The 24104-nt window shown below is 39.1% G+C and overlaps 1 protein-coding gene and 1 long non-coding RNA gene across 2 annotated transcripts in view; one reads left to right on the plus strand and one right to left on the minus strand.

Moving 5' to 3' along the window:
- The first annotated feature begins 559 nt into the window (after positions 1-559).
- Positions 560-24104, plus strand: part of LOC131817823 (zinc finger protein 260) — a 98273-nt gene continuing 74728 nt past the window's right edge. The window contains exons 1-3 of the mRNA XM_059151551.1: positions 560-630; positions 2995-3204; positions 13134-19374. Coding sequence (XP_059007534.1) covers positions 13521-14831 — 1311 coding nt within the window. The 5' untranslated portion in view covers positions 560-630; positions 2995-3204; positions 13134-13520 and the 3' untranslated portion in view covers positions 14832-19374. Of the gene's footprint in view, positions 631-2994; positions 3205-13133 lie in introns of the transcript that reaches the window.
- Positions 5508-24104, minus strand: part of LOC131817833 (uncharacterized) — a 35400-nt gene continuing 16803 nt past the window's right edge. Inside the window, exons 2-3 of the long non-coding RNA XR_009348593.1 lie at positions 16105-16148; positions 5508-5904 (exon numbers count right to left, since the gene is read on the minus strand). This is a non-coding gene — a long non-coding RNA (uncharacterized LOC131817833). The remainder of the gene's footprint in view (positions 5905-16104; positions 16149-24104) is intronic.

A 24104-nucleotide genomic window follows, 5' to 3' on the forward strand; every position in this document is an offset into this window, starting at 1 on the left:
CTGAGTTTATTAAACCCCAAGGCACACCACTGCCCTCTCCCAAAGGTAGAGTTAAAAGACGTAGATTATTAAACTGCGTCCTCTGACTCATGGAGACAGTCCCACAAACTGGCGCAGGAAAAAAAGCGCGAAAAGCGCGCTCGAACCCCTGGAACTTATGGGAAATGTAGTCTGTAGTCAGAAAAGCGGAGGACCGGCCAATACCGACAGTTTCTGTCCGGTACTGAGCCCGGCGGAGCCCAGGAGACCTCTGGGAGTGCTAGCCAGCCCAAGGAGTGCGCAGGCGCAGACTTTGTGGCTCGCCATAGTCGTCTTTGTCTGCGGGTGAGTGCGGTTTCGGCCTCGCAAGGCGCAGATCTGGGCGTGGGGCCTGGGGTTCTGGGCTCAGAATCCGGTTAGGGAGGCTGTCGGGGAGGGTTCTTATAACCCGCGATAGGGCTGGGGTAGCTGAAGGGGAGGAATCGCTTTCTGTGACGTGAGCAGTGTTCAAAGCCTGCGCGGATGGGGGCAGGGGCACAGGAGGAAACTGGGGCGAGTTCGCGGGTGGGTTATGGAGGGTGGGAGAAGGTTGTAGGGGTATAACTGGCGTGAGAATTGTGTGGTTCCAAGTTTGTGAGGATGGATGGCATGGTGAGCTTTATGGGGTAGCAACCTCAATCTCACTTTTCTCGTTTCTAAAATAATGATAAAGACGTATCTTTCCGGAGTATCCATTTTTCTGAAAGAAAGGAAAATAGCTAAGACATCAAGAGAGAATAATTTTTAAAGCAATTTTTATATAAAGGCAGGCTCATTGTGGAGTAGGAAACAAAATCAGGATTAACAATTTTTAAAAGTAAATATTTCCGAAAAACTTGTTACTGAATTACTAGACTCCCCCTGTGCATGGACTTTTCGTAATTCTTTGGAGGAACTTTGTTGAGGCAGCTTTGAGAAGCCCTGGACTAAGGAGGAGCTTTAAGAGCTAGTTTCTAGTAGTGTAGACAGCACAGAATTGTGAAGGATGTTATCCTGTCTTTGGTGCATAGATAACAAGTAACTGATTTAAGACCTCTTTGTTTCTTAGCGACATGGCAGTGACTCGTAATTTGACCAGGTTTTCACCAGACCAAATGGCCTTTGTAAATGTAATGAAACAAATTTTCTTCTATCGAGAACGACACTTTCTTTCAGTATTCTATCACACTTAACATAACTTTCAATAAAATGAAAAAGTATCACGGTACAAAAACTCAAATATGCACAAATAATATCTTTGGTATATACAAAAAGTAATCAGTAATATTTATGAAGACAGTACTTTATTTACAATAGCAACAAATCAGACGAAGCACCTTGGGATAAACAAGAAATATATAAAATCCATATAACACTAAACCCAAAAGACGACTTGAGCAAATGGAAATACATGTTATATCTTAGATTTTAAAAGTCTGCAAGGTTATTTTGTTTCGTGAAGAAAGCTAAGTGCCTCTTTGGTAATATGTAATATACTACCTTTTTATTAAGTGGGAATAAGAATGTGTATTTCTAGTTGCATAAAAAAACTTCTGAAGTTTACACAGAAAATAAAAAAGGTTGATGAGGAGGGAAATGGAACAGCTAGGGCAAGGGTTAGAAACACATTTTTGCTTGCCTCTTTGTAGATTCCCATTTTTAACTGGAATGGAGAAATGAGGTTTCTGTGTTCACTCCATTACTTTTCAGTTGTTTAGCATTGTCTCATTTTTGAATGTTTCCTTGACTTCCAATATACTACTCATTTGAATAATTCCAGTCAAAACCAAGGAATAACCATTCCCTCAAAAAAAGCTCTATTAGCAACTTTTGTTTCTGTTTAATTATTAGTGTTCCTAATTTTCTCACTTTGAGATATATATATATATATATATATTATTTATTAGCCCTCTATGAACAAAATTCCATTGCTTTGGCCTCACGTGTTAGGTGACTAACAAATGTCCATTCCTGTTTGAGCCAAATCCTGAGCTACTTACTCATATAGCCAAATTAACTAATGGACAGCTCCACCTTTATGTTGCCCAGGAACTTCAAACTCTTTATGCCCAAAATGTTAGCACTGATATCTCCTGCCTCCATCCAGTTCCCCTTTGTATTATCTGTTTTGTCAGTTCATAACACTGTCCAGCCAGATTCGAAGCCTTTTATATTTGAGTAAGGGAAGAGCTTTTGAGTAAGTCTGATTCTTGTCTGTCATAACCCATTACAAATTGGAGGCCCAGATTTCTTACACAAAATAAATGATAAATATGTATGTTTGCTGAATCAGTGAAGGACCATGTAATTACAGAGCATTTATAATATTTAATTCCTCCTAGAGTAACATATAACCTAGGTAAAGTATTAGGCAGCTAAAAATTTTAAGAGCTCTGATCATGAAGAATACATGAATAACTTCCTTTACATTTTATCCATATCATTTAAGGTTGATGACTTCAGATTTATGAGAACAGTGTTTTTATAGGGGAAAATGATCAAAACTGTGACTATTCAGTCAGGAGCAAGGCCACAAGTGGTACCTATTCCAAGATACCTGTTAAGGTTGTAATTCTGTAGAACTCTTAACAACTCAGTCTTGTAATTTCTCTGTATCACCTAAATCCCTGAAAATGATGTTTCCCATTTCTGAAATGTGTGGAGCCTTTTTTAAAAAAAAATTTATTTATTTATTAGAGAGCACACACACACACAAGCAGGGGGAAGGGACAGAGGGAGAGGAAGAAGCAGGCTCCCCAAAGAGCAGGGAGCCCGATGTAGACTCAATTCCAGGACTCTGAGATCATGACCTGAGCTGAAGGCTGGTGCTTAATCGAATGAGCCATCCAGGCACCTCTGTGTGGGGCCTTTAAATGGCATGATGGCTTTGGCCTGGGATGCAGAGTATAAATACTCTATTTTTCCATGTGCACACATGTATGCGTATGCACCAGCTTCTCAGCCAAAGAGTCATTATTACTTTGTTCTTTTTCACAGGCCCTCTTCCTCGTGCATCCACAGGAACTGCACTTGCCTTGTCCTTTAAAACTTCCAGGAGTCCTATGGCCTCAACCTGAATTATGGGATGCTGCTTTGACCCTCAACAATAATGTCCAAGTCCTGTGTCACTGTGTTGGAAGTTTAAGGTGCCAGTTTAACAAGATCAATGGATGTCTGAGAGAGAAATGTGAAGGAGGTGCTATCCAGGTGAGTAAGAAAGAACCCACCAGGTATCAATGGGATAAAGGCTCATTAGAGTTACTCAACCTGCAACCTCTGAAAATTTTTTTGAGGCCATTGTCTTATCAGCCCTTATCTTTTGGAGTAACAATTGCTGAAATTCTTTAGATATCTAAATAACATTTCCAGATACACTTGCTTATCAGTGCTTTTTTTCTCTCAGATTCTAGGGGACTGGTTGCCCCTCTAACCTCTCTTCTGGATGCCAGCCTCTTCATTTATAGTCTCAGTTTGATAAATTTTACAACTTACACGTTGTGTTCTCCCTTTCACTAACATTCTTCATTTTTTACTTCTCTTTAGATATCTAGACTCCTTCCCTTAAGCATTCAGTCATCTTGCCAAGGATTACAAGATCTGTATCTGTCAAATCTTAGCATGTAGATTCTTTTCTTTAAAATTAAACTTACTACAGATGCCTTGGCAGCTTAGGCGGTTGATCATCCAACTCTTGATTTTGGCTCGGGTTATGATCTCAGGGTCATGGGATAGGACCAGCATTGGACTCCATGCTGGACATGGAGCCTGCCTGGGAGGGAGTTTCCTCTCTCTCCCTCTCCCCGCCCATCCCCTGCTTGCTCTTTCTCTCTTAGAAAAAAAAAATTCTAATAAAATTTAACTTTCTGTCATTTCTCCCTACTTCCATTGTTATATTTCTCAGAGTTGAATTTTACCCTCTTATCCTATTTTGTTTTTTAAAATTAATTTATTTAATTTAAATAAATAGAGATTTTATTTATTTATTTATTTATTTATTTGACAAAGAGAGACACAGCGAGAGAGGGAACACAAGCAGAGGCAGTGGGAGAGGGAGAAGCAGGCTTCCCACTGAGCAGGGAGCCCTATGTGGGGCCTGATCCCAGGACGCTGGGATCATGACCTGTGCCGAAGGCAGACACTTAATGACTGAGCCACCCAGGTTCCCCTATCCTATTTCTTATTCTCTTCCTACCTCCAGCTATCATAGCACAACATTTCTCCCCCTCTTCCTTTTTGACAATATAAGCAGGCTCAGAAATTTGTCCTGACATCCTATGAATTCACCTCTCTGTTACTTTTAAAAATAAGTAATAATATTCTCTTTAAAATCCAATACAGGGGCGCCTGGGTGGCTCCATAGGTTAAAGCCTCTGCCATCTGCTCAGGTCATGATCCCAAGGTCCTGGAATCGAGCCCTGCATTGGGCTCTCTGCTCATCAGGGAGCCTGCTTCCTCCTCTCTCTCTGCCTGCTTCTCTGCCTACTTGTGATCTCTATCAAATAAATAAAATCTTTAAAAAAAATAAATTTTAAAATATCCAATACATATACTCAATAGAAAAGTAAAATAATGGATATATCTTCTCAATCCTGGCCCTTACTTCTCCTTTTCTGTTCCCCAGAAGCAGCCACTATTAACTGTGTATTCTTCTAAATGTGTTTATGAGTATACAAGGAGGCTTTCAAGCAGAACAATAACATGATTTAACTGTGACAAGAATAAACAGCTGTTGCTGTGTTGAGAAGAGTTACAAAGAGGTGAAGGCAAAAGTAGAAAGAACAATGAGGAGCCTGTTAAATAGTCCAGTCAAGGCATGATGTGGCTTACACTTTGGTGGTCCTAGTGAGTGAGGATTATGAGAAATGGCCAGATCCTAACCATATTTTGAAGATAAAGCCAACAGGATGTGGAGATGTAATAGGTATGTGATCTAGGAGACAGTTGTTCAAGGCTTGAGCAACTGGGAAAATGAGGTTGCTATTTAATGAGATGAGAAGAATTTAGAGGGAGTTCATTTGGGAGAACAGGAGTTTGGTCTGGGGCAGGGTAAAACAGACCCCTGTTAGATATCCAAGTGCAGATTTTGAGTGGAGAGTGGATATGTGAATCAGTTGAGGGAAGAGGTCCAGACTAGTGTTTAAATATTTTCAAAATATTATATCAGAATGCACAAATGTCAAGCAAACTCTTAACTATATTATGTGGAGGGGTGCCTTAGGGGTGCTCAGTGGGTTGGGGCCTCTGCCTTCAGCTCAGGTTATGATCCCAGCATAATGGAATCGAGCCCCAAGTTGGGGGTCTCTGCTTAGTGGGGAGCCTGCTTCCTCCTCTTTCTCTCTGCCTGCTTCTCTGCCCACTTGTGATCTCGGTCTGCCAAATAAATAAATAAAATCTTTAAAAAAAAATAAAAACATGCTCTGTGGAAATGGTGACCTGTTAGAGCAGGGGTTGGCAAACTATATACTAGTACGTGCTTTTGTGAATATCGAAACATGGCCATCTACGGTGCATCTTGTCCATTCATTTTTTTATTGTCTGTGACTACTTTCTGCTACCACAAATGCTTGAGTTGAGCCAGGCATCGGCAGATACATGATATTGTAAAGCATGCGACTAAAAAGTGTATCAGTCATGGTAAAGCTAAGTGACTATAATAAACCCTAAATGTACTGCTTTAAGGAATGTAAGAATTGATTTCCTGGTCATATAACAGTTAAGGTGGTGAGTAGTGAAGAGCTGCATGGTCGCTTTGGTCTTTGCGGTTCTTTAAGGATCAAGATTTCTTCCAGGTTGTCTCTTTTATCATTCACTTGTGGTTGAAACAGGATCAACAGTGCATTCCTGGTTCACAGCCAGGTGGAGGAGGAAGAAATCATCATATAGGGCCAAGAGGTCAATAAACTTTTTCTGTAAAGGTCCAGATAGTAAATATGTAAGGCTTTGTAGACCATAGGATTTCTGCTGCGACTACCCAGATCAGACATAACAGCACAAAAGTAGTTTGCTTAGCATTAGATTATCTTGATTTCTATTTTGAAAATATTTTTAAACCACAAGTTAAATGCTATTGAAAGAACCATTTTGCCTAGTTTTCAGATGATGTTGCTTAGTTCAGTTCAGAATTTTACAGTATGAGGGGCACCTGGGTGGCTAGGTCAGTTAAGGGTCCGACTCTTGATGTTGGCTCAGATCTTGATCTTGTGGTGAGTTCGAGCCCTGCGTTGGGCTCCACACTCAGTAAAGAGCCAACTTAAGATTCTCACTCTTTCTTTCCCCCTTAGCTCGCTCTGTTTTGCTCTCTAAAATAAATCTTTAAAAAAAATTTACAGTATTGGGACACCTGGGTGGCTCAGTTGGTTAAGCGGCTGCCTTCGGCTCAGGTCATGATCCCAGCATTCTGGGATCGAGTCCCGCATCGGGCTCCTTGCTCGGCAGGGAGCCTGCTTCTCCCTCTGCCTCTGCCTGCCATTCTGTCTGCCTGTGCTCGCTCTCTCCCCCTCTCTCTCTCTGATAAATAAATAAAATCTTTAAAAAAAAAAAATTTACAGTATGAAAAACTCAATTCTGATCAATATGTATGAAGTATATTGATGTCATCCCTATAAAACTTCAAGGAGTTTTAGTTATCAAGATGTTATTCCTGTTTTCTTTTCCCTTTTTTTTCTTTGAAGATTTTTTTTCTTTGAAAGATTTTATTTATTTATTTGACGAGAGAGATCACAAGTAGGCAGAGAGGCAGGCAGAGAGAGGGGGAAGCAGGCTCCCCGCTGAGCAGAGAGCCTGATGTGGGGCTCAATCCCAGGACCCTGGGATCGTGACCTGAGCCAAAGGCAGAGGCTTAACCCACTGAGCCACCCAGGGACCCCTATAGTTTTTTTAATAGTTCTTTTTATTTTAGTTGTATTTATTGAGAGGAACAATATGGTTAGTATTGGTTCTCATATTTAATATTATGCATTCTATTTTAAATTTGACCTCATCTTTTTTATCCTTTACTATAGTATCTTTGATTTCCTTGTCTTGGATATAAATGTCTTTCCTTCTGAAAATTTGGAAAGCTTATTATATTTTATTATTTTATAATATTCTCTTGGTTGCCTTTACATTTGTAACTTTCTTAGTCTTCATCCTTCATTTCTTTAGCCCCCGCTAAGGAGTTATATGTATTTTATACATTAGTATGTTTTCAGTCTCCCTCCTCTCTTTACCACACAGTTGGTGATTGCGATTATTATTCTAGTTTTAAACAGGATCAGCCGCATTCTTCTTACCTTCCCATCATATATATGAAATTGCATCTTTGTCTTTTTTTTTTTTTTTTTAAGATTTTATTTATTTATTTGACAGAGAACACAAGTAGGCAGAAAGGCAGGCAGAGAGAGAGGAGGAAGCAGGCTCCCTGCTGAGCAGAGAGCCCGATGCGGGACTCGATCCCAGGACCCTGAGATCATGACCTGAGCCGAAGGCAGCGGCTTAACCCACTGAGCCACCCAGGCGCCCTGTCTTTTTTTTTTTTTTTAAAGATTTTGTTTATTTATTTATTTGACAGACAGAGATCACAAGTAGGCAGAGAGGCAGGCAGAGAGAGAGGAGGAAGCAGGCTCTCTGCAGAGAGCCCGATGTGGGGCTCGATTCCAGGACTCTGGGATCATGACCTGAGCCGAAGGCAGAGGCCTTAACCCACTGAGCCACCCAGGCGCCCCGTATCTTTGTCTTTGATTGTGCAGTAATCCATCTATCAAAGTCCTATCCATGGTTTCCCCTTGAACTTCATTTTTTATTAAAATGTATCATTATCGGGACGCCTGGGTGGCTCAGTGGGTTAAAGCCTCTGCCTTTGGCTCAGGTCATGAACCCAGTGTCCTGGGATCGAGACCCACATCGGGTTGTCTGCTCCGCAGAGAGCCTGCTTCCTCTTCTCTCTCTCTCTCTCTGCCTGCCTCTCTGCCTACTTGTGATCTCTGTCTGTCAAATAAATAAATAAAATCTTAAAAAAATAATAATAATAAATAAAATAAAATGTATCATTATCACTTTCAGCCCAGTCTCTCTAATCTCTCTACTCCCATATCATATTATAGCTTCCAGAGCAACAGGATCCTAACTACATACTCTTTTATATTTCTACTTCATGTTTAAGACACACATTAGAGCTCATTGAGAGAAAGGCCAGTATTTTATCCTTTGGATCTGCAGTCCTTAAGCACAAGCAAAATGATTATTAAATAATCAGTGATTGTTACAGAGCTTCAAGTATGGATTTATATTTTCAGCTTTATTGAGGTTTAATTTACATAAAAGTTACCATAAAAGTATATTATTTGATAAATTTGGTAATTGTATAGTCAAAAAACGTACACCGAAACAAACATGCAGAACAGATTCATCAACAGTTCTTTGTACCCTTTTGCAGTTGAACCATGCCCCCCCAATCCCTGGTGATCACTAATTGGCTTTATGTACAATAGCTTGCTATTTCTAGAATTTCAATATAAATGTGGTCATGTACTGCTTAATCGTTAACATTTAATTTAACTTTTTTGAAATTACTTCATATTGTATAGATTAATATTTCATTCCTTTTTATTGCTATTATTATAAGTATGGACATAATTTGTCTATCCATCAGTTGATAAACATTTAGATTATTTCCATTTTGGGCTATTATGAATAATGCCGTTATGAACATATTAAGTCTTTGTGCAAACATTCATATTAATTTTTCTTAAGTAAATGACTAGGAGTGGGATTGGTACATAGAATAGTAAGTGTATATTTAACTTTAAAAAACACTCTCAGATTGTGCTCCAAAGTAGTTGAACTATTTTTCATCCCCACCTACTACTCCCATCATTCAGAGTTCTAGTTGCTTCACAGTCTCACACTTGGTTTGGTAGTTTTTTAGCTTTAGCCATATTAGTGGGTGTGTAATGGATCTCACTGAGTTGTTTTTTTGTTTTTTTAAGATTTTATTTATTTATTGGAGAGAGAGACAGAGGGAGAATGAACAGGGGGTAGGGGCATAGTGACAAGCAGACTCCCCGCTGATCAGGGAGACTGAGATGGGACTTGATCCCAGAATCCTGAGGTCATGACTTGAGCAAAAGGCAGACACTTAACCCACTAAACCTTGCTGGCACCCCTTACTGGGATTTTAATAGGCATTTCTGATCACTAGTTAAAATGAACGTCTAATATACTTCATCCATATATCTGATGTTGTAAAATGTCTGTTCTAGTCTTTTGCCCATTTTAAAAACTAGATTGTTTATCTTTTTGAGTTTTTTGTTAACTGTGTTTTTGAAGGGCATTAGTTTGTTTGTTTTTAAGATTTTTATTTATTTGACAGAGAGAGACACAATGAGAGAGGGAACACAAGCAGAGGGAGTGGAAGAGGGAGAAGCAGGCTTCCCACTGAGCAGAGAGCCCTATTTGGGGCTCGATCCCAGGACCCTGGGACTCTGGGATCATGACCTGAGCCGAAGGCAGACACTTAAGGACTGAGCCACCCAGGCACCCCTGAAGGGCATTAGTTTTTAATTTTGATGAAGTCTACCATTTTTTCTTTGTATATGAATAGTTTTAACACTTATTTGAGGTCTTTGTTTCAGTTTGAGTGAGTTTTTACATATGGCATAAAGGTTGAGGGCTTTTGTTTTCTAATTATGTAAATTATAGCATTGATATGAGGGATAATGTACTACCAGAGTCAGTTCTTGCAATGGTTTATAAGAAATTCAGGAGAGGCACCGGCTGGCTCAGTCCATAGAGCATGGGACTATGATCTCAGGTTTGTAAGTTTGAGCCCCACTTTGGGTGCATCAGGGTCCCTGCTCAGCAGGAAGCCTGCTTCTCCCTCTCCCATTCCTCCTGCTTGCGTTCCCCTCTCTCTCTCTCTCTCTCTCTGTCAAATAAATAAATAAATAAATTTCTAAAAGATTGCTTAAAAATAAAATCTTTAAGATAAAATCTTTCAAAAAAAGAAAAAATGAAGCTAAAATTTTGAGAGGGACAAGACAGATTAGGATCACATGGAAGATTTCCACTTAGTGGACAGGAAGCAATTATAAAATAAAAAGTTCCAAGGGAGGACAAGAAAACAGCTCTTCACAAAAGAGCTTTGGTGCCACTTATTTCAGGCATAATGAAAGGAAAGGAAAGGAAAACTGAAATTGATGGCAGTAACAGTTTCTGTATCTAGAAATGATAGTATCAATCATCAAAATACTGCAGTAAAGCAGATTTCAAAGCAAAAATGACTGTTTTCTGGCCTATTTTCCTTTTTTTCACTAAATCTATGTGTACTTTGTTTAGCCATGTGAAACTCCATTGCAACCAGATAAAAAGAGCAAAGTCTATAGTTACTGTACAATTATAGGTCAGTTCAAGTTGAAAGGCTCAAGTCAAGGACATCTCTGTAGATATAACGAATTGGGGCCTTTAAAAGTGAAATAGGGGGTACCTGGCTGGCTCAGTCAGAGCAGTGTACAACTCTTGATCTCAGGATTATGAGTTCGAGTCCCACGTGGGGTGTAGACATTAAATAAATAAAAGACTTTTTTTTTTTTAATGTGAAATAGGATTATAGTTTTATTTGCTCCATCCTTCCTGCCCCACATAGGCAACACTTTGATCTCATTTAATTGAGTCTACCGGTGTTTATTCCCACATTTTATACAGCTATTTTGCCTACTTTTGATTTAACCATTTTAAAACAATATCAGCTTGGGAGCAACTGGCTGGCTTAGTTGGTAGGGCATGTCACTCATGATCTCAGGGTTGTAAGTTTGAGCCTGACAATGGGTGGAGAAATTACATAAAAATAAAATACTTTAGGGGCACCTGGGTGGTACAGTTGGTTAAGTGTCCAACTCTTGGTTTCAGCTCAGGTAGGGATCGCAGGGTTCTGAGATCAAGCCCCCTGTCGGGCTCTACATTCAGTGTGGAGTCTGCTTAAGTTTCTTTTCTCCCTATGCCCCTCCCCATCTTTTCTTTCTCTCTAAAATAAATAAAATAAAATCTTTTAAAATACATCATTTATATATATAGTCAGATTGTTAACATGCAGGGATCCAGAAAATTTCCTGCATTCATTTTCCTTTGTATTTTCTCTGGAACTCCTTTAAGAAAATGTTGAACCTCCTCAATACCTCTACTAACCCACAAATTTCCAGTCATTATTTCTTTCTCCCTTTGTTCTTTGCATTCTTCCTTTTTTGATTCTGGGAGATTTCCTGGACTTTTTTCCCTCAAAGCTATTGAATTTTTTAGGTCAACATAATATTGTTGATTTGCAAAAAGCATTTCTGTAGGGGCGCCTGGGTGGCTCAGTGGGTTAAAGCCTCTGCCTTTGGCTCAGGTCATGATCTCAGGGTCCTAGGATCGAGCCCTGCATCAGGCTCCCTGCTCACTGGGGAGCCTGCTTCCCTCTCTCTCTCTTTGCCTGCCTCTCTGCCTACTTGTGATCTCTGTCAAATAAATAAATAAGATCTTTTAAAAAATACTTCTTGGGCGCCTGGGTGGCTCAGTGGGTTAAGCCGCTGCCTTCGGCTCAGGTCATGATCTCAGGGTCCTGGGATCGAGTCCCGCATCGGGCTCTCTGCTCAGCGGGGAGCCTGCTTCCCTCTCTCTCTCTCTCTCTGCCTGCCTCTCCATCTACTTGTGATTTCTCTCTGTCAAATAAATAAATAAAATCTTTAAAAAAAAAAATACTTCTTTATAGAAGTTAATATGTCAGTGCTATACAACCTTTTAGCTTTCTGTAATACTAATTATAATATTGTATATGTGTTCTTTTGTTCCTTTTCTTGGTTTGTTTGTTTGTTTGTTTTGTTTTGTTTTTTCCTGTTTGTTTTGATCTATCTTTCACCTTAGGGCTTTCATCAAATTTTTGTGATCTTTAGTGCTATATTAATATTTAACAATGAGGTACCTGAAATATTACTGTAATCTGTGTGCAAGGTTGGGGCTTATAAAATGGTGGGCTTTGCTGTGCATCATTCAGTCAGATATTTAGATGTTTCTTTTATATGACTCCATATGTTAATATCTATAAATGTTTTCATGGTCTTCTCATTTTTTCAGAAAAGAACCCCTCCATTGCCTGACACCAGCAACCACCAGCACTTCTAACAAGCAGCAGTAGAAAGGGGTTGGGGCCCTAGTCTGCATATGAACTTTTACTCATTACCTTCTTTTTTTTTTTTAAGATTTTATTTATTTATTTGACAGAGAGAGATCACAAGTACACTGAGAGGCAGGCAGAGAGAGAGAGAGAGAGGGAAGCAGGCTCCCTGCTGAGCAGAGAGCCCGATGCCGGGACTCCATCCCAGGACCCCGAGATCATGACCTGAGCCGAAGGCAACGGCTTAACCCACTGAGCCACCCAGGCGCCCTCATTACCTTCTTTTTAATATGTTACTGTGATCTTCTATGCCTGTCATCACTAAATTTGGAGCATCCCATTTATACCATTAGTTGCTGCTTTTATAATTTTTATAAGTCTCCCCTTCCATTTTCACCCAGTCTCTCCAGTTACAGAGCCTTTGTGTTGCCAGCTGTGTCCCAAATAACCTTGGTTCTAGGTGTCAGCCCCTTCTGCTGGCTTTCTATTTAAGTCATTCGATTCTGCTGTTAATTTACAGTTATTTGCTTTCTTTTCAAAATTTCCTAAAACTTTTCATCCACTGATATCTCCTCAACCTCTTAATGTTTATGAGCATATGCCCTTCATCTCTTAACTGTTATTTAATGGAGTTTCAGAAAGATACAGAATCTTATTTAATCACACATCCTTTTTTAATAATAATTCTTTTCATTTCCCTTCATTCCCTTCAATTCCCTTCAATTCCCTTCATCCTATATAATAAAAGCAGTTTAAGCTACATGTATCTATGAATGTTATTTGTATCTATGCTTTCTTTTATAATAGTAGACTAGGTTTGAAATGAGTCTATTTTATAATACCACATTTCTGAAATTATATTAATAATACTGGGGAAAAAATCACAAGTAGAGTGATACTGATGATGATAACAGCTATTTTATTGAATTTTTACTACATGCTAGGCATGGTATGTTATTAGCTCTTTTCAATGATTCTTTTGTTGTTTGTTCTGTTTTGTATTCCCTTTTAGAAAAGGTCTGGGAAATATATGTCAATAGACACAACATGGAAGACATGTGAATTAAGTTTCCTCCTTCTCCATGGAAATACAGCTAAGAAGAAATTCAGAAAACCTGGGTAACAGAAAAGTATTTCCTCTAAACACAGACACTAATTTTTTAAGATTATATCTCTGTGTATGGGGTTCAGTTTAAGGAAGTTTAGAACATAGTTTATACTTCAGTGTAAGAGAAGTGATCTAAGAAAGATCGATTAAGAATACAATGATGTTATATATTTCATTCCAATCTGTAATTGTCTAGTCTCAGTATAAACAGTGCAAAGTCTTTCATCATAAATTCAACTTCATTAGCCACCTGAGGATTAATATTGGAGAGAAATCACATGAATTTGATGAATGTGGAAAAGTTTTATCTATGTCAAATGTCAAGAAATACTGAGGAATTCTTGTTGGAAAAAATATCTGTGCATGATAAGAATGTTGGAAAGCCTTCAGCCTGAAGCAGATCTCCTTCAGCATGATCAGATTCATAGTAGAGAGAAACCTCATGAATGCAATGAATGTGGAAAAACCTTTAGCCTGAAGCAAAACCTCATAGAGCATAAGAAAATGCATACTGGAGAAAAATCACATGAATGTACTGAATGTGGTAAAGTATTCTCTCGAGTCTCATCCCTTACTCTACATTTGAGAAGTCATACAGGAAAGAAACCATATAAATGTAATAAATGTGGAAAAGCCTTCAGCCGGAAAAGAAACTTCCTTTCTCACCAGAAACATCATACTGGAGAGAAACTTTATGAATGTGGGAAAGCTTCTATTCAGATGCCAGGTCTCATTAAACATCAGAGAAATAATACTGGAAACAAACCCTATGCATGTAAGGAATGTGGAAAAGCCTTCAGTGGCAAATCATGTCTCACTGAGCATGAGAAAATTCATACGGGAGAGAAACCATTTGAATGTAATCAATGTGGAAGAGCCTTTAGCCAGAAGCAATACCTCATTAAACATCAGAATATCCACAGTGGAAAGAAACCCTTTAAATGTAACGAATGTGGAAAAGCCTTTAGCCAGAAGGAAAACCTCATCATCCATCAAAGAATACATACTGGAGAGAAACCATATGAATGCAAAGGGTGTGGGAAAGCTTTCATTCAGAAGTCTAGCCTCATTAGACACCAGAGAAGTCATACAGGAGAGAAACCCTATATATGTAAAGAATGTGGGAAAGCCTTCAGTGGCAAATCAAATCTCACTGAGCATGAGAAAATTCATATTGGAGAGAAACCCTATAAATGTAATGAATGTGGAACAATCTTTAGGCAGAAGCAATACCTCATTAAACATCACAATATTCATACAGGAGAGAAACCTTATGAATGTAATAAATGTGGAAAAGCCTTCTCTCGAATCACATCACTCATTGTACATGTGAGAATTCATACGGGTGATAAACCTTATGAATGTAAAATATGCGGGAAAGCCTTCTGTCAAAGCTCATCTCTTACTGTTCATATGAGAAGCCATACAGGTGAGAAGCCCTATGGTTGCAATGAATGTGGGAAAGCCTTCTCTCAGTTCTCAACTCTTGCTCTGCATATGAGAATCCATACTGGAGAAAAACCTTACCAGTGTAGTGAATGTGGGAAAGCTTTTAGCCAGAAGTCACATCATATTAGACACCAGAGAATTCATACTCACTAAAAGCTCTACGAATGCCTTGAATTTAGGAAAACTTTCATCAGAACTCACACTTTAAGGGTATACTGAAAATTCGTTTTACAATAAAGCGACGTGAATGTGGAAAATACTTCAACAACTCAAAATTTAAATTCTAACAATTTTAGTAAGTATTGTAATATCATGAAAACCTCTATTCCCAGAACTCCCACAACAGACACTGTTAATGATCTACTTTTAGGAGCGATCTCATTAAGTACGGATCCAGTCATGAGCGCTAAGCAACATGGTTCTGGAAGGCCTCCCTGATGCATGAAGAGGTATAAAGATTTGACACTGAGAGACAAAATTGTCATTTTAAAAGTGTTTCACTACATATGTAATCAGAATTATTTGTTCTTGATTCATTTGTAGAAATCAGAGATTGGGACAGAATATTGTATTCAGAAACATGCATGCGTTTATAGGGAATTGTTAATTGATAGAGGTGGTTTCAAGGTTGGTAGGGAAATTAAATCATGGATGATTCAAAAAATGGTCTCAGGGTAACTGACTCTTCATGTGGAAAAATAATAGATCTCTGCTGTGGTAATACCTTAAAGTATTTATTATGAAATCCAAAAGTATCGAAGACTAAAATGCAAAAAGCAAAACTTCGTAATATAAGAATTTTGTAGGAGAATGTTTTAAAACCTTCGTGGAGTAGGAGGGAATTTCTAAAATAGATTCCAGGATACTCTCAAGTATACATGCATATCCCCAAGAAACCAATACATGTGTCTAGGGAGTCATGTATCTTTATGTTGAAGCATGAATTACATTAGCAAAAAAACTGGAAACAAATGTCTGTTGCTTGTGAAATGGATAAATAAAATGTGTTATAGGCACATAGCAGAATATTCTCTAGTAGTTAAGTATAACAGGTGATGTATATTTAAATATATTAACAGAGAAAGACCTGAAAAGTCATGTAGAGTTAAAACAACGAAGGGATAAATATAATCATAACTGTGAATTTGAATTAAATCAACACTAGCAAACACTAGTATTAAGTGTTGATTATGGATAAACATTTTTATGTAAAACTAAAGAATAGATTGGAAAGATACACACTCGAATTCCCAAAGGTGATTGCCTCTAGAAAGAATGGTAGTGGGAAAGAAATGGGACCAACCGTGGTAGTTAGATACTTCAGTTTTGTATCTAAATGTCTATCATAGGGGCGCCTGGGTGGCTCAGTTGGTTAAATACCTATCATTAAAAAGATTCTAAGTAAATATAACAAAATGTTAGTTACCTCTGGGTTGTGGTAATATATGTGTTCTTTTCTTTGTGATATTTCTGAAAATAAAAAAACATAGAGGTAGGAAAGCTGTACATGGAGTATATGTAATAATAGACTCCCAATCCCAGATAGATATTAATATTTTATAGGAAATATTTCTAAAATCATATCTTTACTGTAAGTCATTTCTTAAAATTGGGATGGTAGCTTAATTTAAATTTACTCTTGCATGTGACATCACTGATCTGTGTGATCTCTACTTAAAATTATAGCATGAATGTGCTACAGGTTGGTTGAGTTACACACATTTAAGGATCATGCCATTTAATAATACATGCACAGACTTGATATTAAGAATTGGTTTCTGCTGAAAATATTTATCAGAAACTTTAAAAGTACAGATAACCAGAATTGGCATTAAGGATTTGGTGTTTTAAAATGAGGAAACCAAGTTACCCTTAAATTTTTAAATATGCCACTGAGTAAAATGTCAACTCTTGCATTTCACCTTCAGTTTTAACCTCACTTTTTTTTTTCTATTCTGCTAGATATACTCAACCAATCCCCCATTTGTTTCCTTGCAGAAAATGGTGCTAAAAAAGGAGATCTGAGACCTAAACAATATTCTTATATTTGAAGCAAATCTTTTTGAGGGTTTTTGTTTACTTGGTCCCTTTCCACAACAGCTTGACATATAAAAAGTTGTTAGTGCTCTTTTCGAATAGTGATAAAAATGTGTAGCCAACATTCAAATCTTAGGCATATTTCAAATATATCAGTTTCTTTTAAATTCAAAATAATGAAATGCTAATAGAACCATACCACTACACTGCTTGTTAGTGGTTTTGATGGTTGGTCTTGAGATAAGATTATAAATGCCAGGGAACTGATTTGTCTGGGGTAACATACCCAAATAACATGTATATCTACATGAATCTAAATTATCCTCTATTTTCTTCCATTCCTCAGTAAGCATTTCTCTCATATTTCTTAAGTGTTTTTGATTGCCTTTGAGCTTGTACAGCTTTGAAGTCACCAGAGCAACTAAGAACTCTCAGTTCAGACTAAACTAGGATTACCTTTTGGTGCCTATAGTTAGCTAGTGCCAGGGTGCAACAATGATTAGGATCATCACATAGAGTAAGATGAGTAATATCTGTGATACTGTATACTTTAAATTTACTCTGACATTCCCCTGTTGATTCAACTTTTTGGTAGTTACTTGTCACCACAAACAACACTATGGTAAATACTCTCAAAATCAGACTTAAATTTCAGATGTTTTTATTTCTGGGGGATAGGTTACAGGCAAGACATTGTTAGATCAAAGGACATAGGCTATTTTTTTAACTTTTATAGATGCTATCATTTTCAAAAACACAACTCTCCTTTAACCCTGCAACGGATGGTAACATACTACTTAAATTCATGTAACCACTTGCTCCTAGATTTGCTTCTTTGTTAATTTTCATATTGTTAGCTCTTTAATAGACATTAGGAATTGTCTAATTTTTGTTATAAAAATGATTTTTCCATAAAAATGCTCTAAATTTCTGTGTAACCAGATATGTATTAATTTTTTCTAAGCTTATGGGTTGGTTAAGAAGATACTTTAACCTCTAGATTGTCTATTTCTTAGGTTTTCTTTGCAAGTTGTTTATTATTTGCTTTTTTCAATATGTAAATATTAATCCATTTAGAACTTAATTTTTAATGTCATTTGAAATGAGGATTCCTTGTTATTTTCTTCTGGATGGGTTTCCAGTTATACAAGCACAATTTGTTAAAATAACCCATCTACTTAGCAGCCAGTCACACAGTTCTGACACCAACTTGTGGTGTCCACCAGCAGCAATCATGGATTTGAACCAGCAATCAAAGAGAACAGGCTTTAACCCAGTTTATTATTAGCCTTGCCCTGACCAAAACAAACAAACAAACAAACAAAAACATAACTGCCTTCACAATACTGCAACTGCCCAAGCAAGCAGCACAAGCTTCCAGGGCCTCCGTGTGGCTCAGGGGAGAAAAGGTCAGAATGGGTGTGGTTCACCTAAGCGCTGGAGAACACTAACATTCTCATCCAGGACATCTTATGATAACCCACTACTGCATCCACGTGGTGTGCCCCCATGCAGCACACCCAGTTGTAAGACTGATACCCACTTGAGCACAGTGAAACTGCTGCCTTGGTTTCCCAAGATTTATGATGCCTTATTTCCATAGGCTATCGATGTCTACATGCCAATTCACAGTTCTCCCCACCACCAACCAGGTACAAATGAGGAATCTACAGTAGCTGTTTTCATCAAGGAAACTGGTAGAAAGTCAAATCTAAGGTCATCTTTCCAGATATGGGTCAGCGGGAGAGGCCTGTTCTTAATTCCTCACCAACTCCATCCTTTTCTATTCAGCTGAAACTCAGCTATATAATCCTTTATCCAGATGATTTTTTCCTCATTCAACTGAAACTGCCTTGTACTTTCATTTATACCAAGACCTATTTCTGTATTCTCTTGTTTCACTAATCTATTTTTCTACTTCTATACTAATACCATATTAATAAGTTGGTTTAACATTAGCCTTACTGTATTTTGATACTGCGTAACAGACCAAGTCCTTGCCGTTTTTCATTGTTTTATTGGCTATTCTAAGTTTTCTTCCTATATAATTGAAGAGTGTGTTCTCAAAATACAAAAACCCTTTGATATTCTAGTTGGAACTGCATTAAATTTATATATTTATTTTGGGAGAAAGGACATTTGGATTTTAAGGCTTTCTGACCCAAATTGTAGTGTGCCTTTGCATTTGTTCAAACTGTAATCATGTCTTTCAGCATGAGGGTCCTAAATAAAGGGATTTGAATGCCATTCCTGCTTAATATTATATTTTAAAAACTTTGCTAGTTGCGTGAATGAGAAAAGTCCATATTATGGACTAAACGTTTGTAGCCCCCTCAGAATTCATACTTCAAAGCCCTGATCCCTAGTGTGATGGTATTTGGAGATGGGGCTCTTAGGAAGTAATTAGATTTAGATTAGGTCATGAGGGTGGGACACTCATGATGGGAACAGTACCCATATATAGAAGTGGAAGATAGAGATTATAAGAAGAGATTCTTTCTCCATGCATACACTGAGGAAAGGTCATGTGAGTGCAGCACAGTGAGAAAACAGCTGTCTACACCAGGAATTGGACCTTCACCAGGATTTGCCAGCACTTTGATCTTGGGATTTCCCAGCCTCTAGAACTGTAAGAAATAAATGTCTGTTGTTTAAACCACCCAGTCTATGGTATTTTGTTATAATGCCTGAACTCAGACAATCCCTTTCCTGCTTAATTCTCCTGTGCTCCTAGTATATGGTAAGACAAAAGCACTTTTCATTAGGAGAGTAAAATCCCAACTACATTATTAATAAGGTCTAATTTTTAGCAATTTATAAAACTTCCCCTACCTTACTCATTTAAAAATAAAAATTGGTGAAACAGTAAAAGTGAAAAATACAGTTCCGGGGGTGACATCTTGAAAATGTTGAACTAGGAATCATCAAGCTATCATTCCCTTACAGAAACTTAAAAAAGCCAAAAACTTCCTCTGTAGTACCTCTGGAAATTAGTCAGTGGTTTATACAAACAAGCAAATGCCCAAGCAAGTCAAAAGCCATTGTCAAATGTTAGTATCTTTTGTGTCATTTTTATTTTTGTGCCAACCCTCCCTGGCATGGTATTGATAATGGTCTTGAGCAGGTGGCAACCCAGTTTCCCCCTCAAATTGGAGGAAGCAGAGTGGACCATGTTTGTAAATTATTGTGTACATCCATTCTAACCTTTCTTGAGGATGCATGAAGGAAGGATGCAAGTACCATCTGTTTGACAATACTCAAAATGCAGGTGGGGAAAAGGAGTAGGCACTGCTCATAAAACCTACAAGATGGGGGCGCCTGGGTGGCTCAGTGGGTTAAAGCTTCTGTCTTCGGCTCGGGTCATGGTCTCAGGGTCCTGGGATCGACCCCCACATCGGGCTCTCTGCTCGGCAGGGAGCCTGCTTCCCCCTCTCTCTATCTCTCTCTCTCTCTCTGCCTGCCTCTCTGCCTACTTATGATCTCTGTCAAATAAATAAACTCTTAAAAAAAAAAAAAAAACCTACAAGACTGCAAATCCACGTCTGAATATAAGACTGGGCAAGTTGAGATGCACAGTCATGGAGCAGGGTGAGGGTCCGTGGAGGGAAAAATTCTAAGAGGAAACACCAGGGATAAGGGTGTTCTGGCTAAATCAACCAAACAGGATTCCTGCTGAAAGCAGGCCAGCATGATCACACAGCACCTGAGAGATGGTGGAGGATGAGGAACCTGATCAGGTATCAGGGGTGATCACGTATTAAGGGTAGAGGGTTCTAGATAAACTGAGGATTCTTACTAAATCTTGAGTTTATAAACAAGTACACAGATCCAGAAGGTTCAGGAGTCTAAAGTTTGGTCCAAGAATCTTTGTCACTGAATTGTTGGCATTTGGGCAAAACAAGACCTTGGGGTTAGTTTTAACTAATGTGTTATTAATGACCCATTTCAGAGACTTCTGGAGACAAATTATACATGTCCATTAGCAATTCAAAAGGATGTCCTGGGGGTGCCTGGGTGGCTCAGTCAGTTAAGTGTTTGCCTTTGGCTCAGGTCATGATCCTGGGGAGTCTGCTTCTCCCTCTTCCTCTCCCCACCCCCCAATTCATGTTCTCTCAACTATCTCCCTCCCTCTCTTTCTCTCTCATAAAAAAAATCTTTAAAAACAAAAACAAAACAAAAGGATGTCCTAGGTAGCAAGAGTTAGTATGGAGGCACTGGTCTCAAGAAGATGCAGGCAAGGGGCACCTGGGTAGCTCAGTGGGTTAAGCCTCTGCCTTCTGCTCAGGTCGTGATCTTGGGGTCCTGGGATCGAGCCCCGCATGGCATCGGGCTCTCTGCACGGCAGGGAGCCTGCTTCCCCCGTCTCTCTCTCTGCCTGCCTCTCTGCCTACTTGTAATCTGTCTGTCAAGTAAATAAATTAAATCTTAAAAAAAAAAAAAAAAAAAATGCAGGCAAGACTATACTAGTAAACTATGGGTTTCAGAGGGTTACTTCCAGCCAGATTCACTGAATTAACTGAGGAAAAAGCTTGTGAATGTTAGTGGAGAATGCATCTTCCCCCACTCATCTATTCTTCAAGAGAAGAGATTTTTTTTTTCTCCTAAATACTCCTGGCTTCTTGTCCTACTTTTTCTCTTCTAGAGAGGTAAATCCAAATAGTTGATTGGAGAATTTATTGCTCTCTGGTCCAAATTAACCTTTTGTTGCCTGATGGGTGATAACAGATCTTTTTAAACTTTTTTTTTTTTTTTTTTTTAACTAGCTGGCATAATGGTAAGCTTGGTCATGAGAGGGTACTGGAGAGATTACAAAAGGAGTGAGTTCTCCTTAGTTCTGGTGTGGCTTCTTTTCCAGGTTTCTGGAAGTAGGTTTTCTTTTCTAAAGTTTTGCCCCATAGTTTACTTCATTACAAACTGCCTCTGAAGGCTTTTCTCTAGCTTTTGGCCACCATGTTTTCTCCATTCTTGACCAAGTCAGAGGCATCACAGCAGATTTTCAAACATGTGTCTATACCCCAACTAGGTCTGTACTCCCTGTATCCTCTTCATAGGCCTATACATGCACACTGGGGGGCTCATGCAAGCAAATATCTGACCTCTGTTCCACATAGCTACCTGGAGCTGTTCTGGCCCAACCCCTTCATGGATATGTGTTATGTTCCTGCAGAGAAAGTTCTCTACAGCTCCAGGTTCCAGGAGTGTCCACAGTGGTGCCCCAAAGACCCTCTATATGCCTATCTCTTACGCTCTGCTCACTTAACTGCCTAATGACTATGAATCACATCTGGCCTGAGCAATCCAGCAAACTTCTCTACAAGCTAGTAGTCTTCAATGAAATGTGAACCTCTTCCCTTCCAAGTCTGTCCATCCTTGAGTACTCTGCCTCAGCTCTGGAGTCCCTTTACAGTCCCTTTCCATCTTAATAGTTATAGTATTATTGGTGCTTAATAATTCTTTAAACATCTCCTGTTTTAACTAATGTGTAGTCTCCTGTCTTCACATTGGATCCAGATTAATACAAAGAGTTTGGAAGAAAAGGCATGAGGTGTCTTGGCCCTACTTCTTTTCTCTTCACTATAGAATCTGCCTGTCTGCATAGACCATGTGTTCCCCAATGTTCTGTCTAGATCAAGACACGAACTTGGAGATTCAGAGCCTGTTTTTGCTGCTGTCACGATGTTTATTTCTGGAGTCCAAACAAAGCTCATTGGACTCCCACAGTGACCATACTCCAATTTGCCTTAATCTATAATAAAAGTAGAATGTGGACTCCATACATCTTAACTATCCTAAATCTCAGTCAGATAACAATTTATGGGTAAAAGGTGGGGTGATACATATTTGGAAATTCAGAAAGCCCAGCACATAAATGGCCACATGACACACAACACAATATATAAATATTTCAGACTACCCCATACTTTTATGCTTTTTTAAAAAAAGATTTTATTTATTTATTTGACAAAGAGAAATCACAAGTAGGCAGAGAGGCAGGCAGAGAGAGAGGGGGAAGCAGGCTCCCCGCTGAGCAGAGAGCCCAATGCGGGGCTCAATCCCAGGACCCTGAGATCATGACCTGAGGCAGAGGCTTAACCCACTGAGCCACTCAGGCGCCCCATGCTCTTGACTTTTAGTAATTTCGATAAATAACTTTTGAGAGGAGAAAACTTGCTAACAGGATCTATGAGAATCACTTTCCAGGGGTTCCTGGGTGGCTCAGTCAGTTAAATGTCCAGCTCTTGTTTCAGCTCAGGTCATGATCTCAGGGGCTGTGGGCTCAGCAGGCAGTCTGCTTAAAGGTTCTCTCCATCTGTCCCTCCCCCCACTTGTGTGCACACATGTGCATGCTCTCTCTCAAATAAAAACACCTTTAAAAAAAGAAAAAAAGAATCACTTCCCAGACCAGGGGCAACGACTACAAGGAGCCAAGAAGGTTCAAACTATGGGGGAATGGTTTTTATTTGGTATCAGCAGGATGGGAAGAGCTGGAATTGTTATAAGCAAAGACTGAGAATGGTAAGTGAACACTTACTGTCATACTCAAGCCACTACTGCACTTGTCACATTCTGCTCATTCACTCAGTAGAACCCTTGGAAAGTGGATTCAGATTAAGAAGCCAATGATGGTTCTAGTTCACGAGGGTAAATAAGAGCCTCCTGGACACACACCAAATCTACAACTCCACATGGAATAAATCCCTCAAAAAAAAAATCCAGAAATGAGGTGATTGACCTTGTTTATTGGTATACATCAAGCATCAAGAGAAAACCCATTTCTCTTTTCCTAGGGTGACACATAATCTTCACAAATACCTCAACCCAGCACAGTAGCAAACCATCAGGAGAAAACTCAAATCCTAGCTTCTCCCTAATGAGGGAACGGTTTGGACCACATGTATGGTGCAACAGTATTAACGCTTATACCTGAGGGGCACCTGGGTGGTTTAGTCAGTTAAGCGGTTGGCTTGTGATTTAGGCTCAAAGCCTGTCTCAAGGTCCTGAGATCGAGGACCAAGTTGGGCTCTGTGCTCAGCAGGGAGTCTGCTTGAGGGTTCTCTCTCAGTCTTCCTCTGCCCCTCCCCCTGCTCACTCTCTGGCTCTCAAATAAATAGTCTTTTTTTAAAAAAAGACATATCTGGGGGCCATGTCTCACACCGGGTCTGGTGCGAGCTCAGGCTTGGGGCACTGCGACTCCTGCTAGTGGGGCCAGTATCCAGGTAAGCGCATTTGGTCTGGTGTGTCCTGCTCTCTCCCCTGCGTGTCTGCAGCTCAGGCTTTGCCTGATCAGCCCGACAAGGGCTTCAGCATTGAAGAGCTACAGAAAGATCTAGAAGAGGTGAAGTGCTGCTGGAAAAGGCCTCTAGAAAAAGAGTACGTGATACCCTTACA

Source organism: Mustela lutreola, chromosome 16 (genome assembly GCF_030435805.1).
Source record: "Mustela lutreola isolate mMusLut2 chromosome 16, mMusLut2.pri, whole genome shotgun sequence".
Lineage (NCBI taxonomy): Eukaryota > Metazoa > Chordata > Mammalia > Carnivora > Mustelidae > Mustela > Mustela lutreola.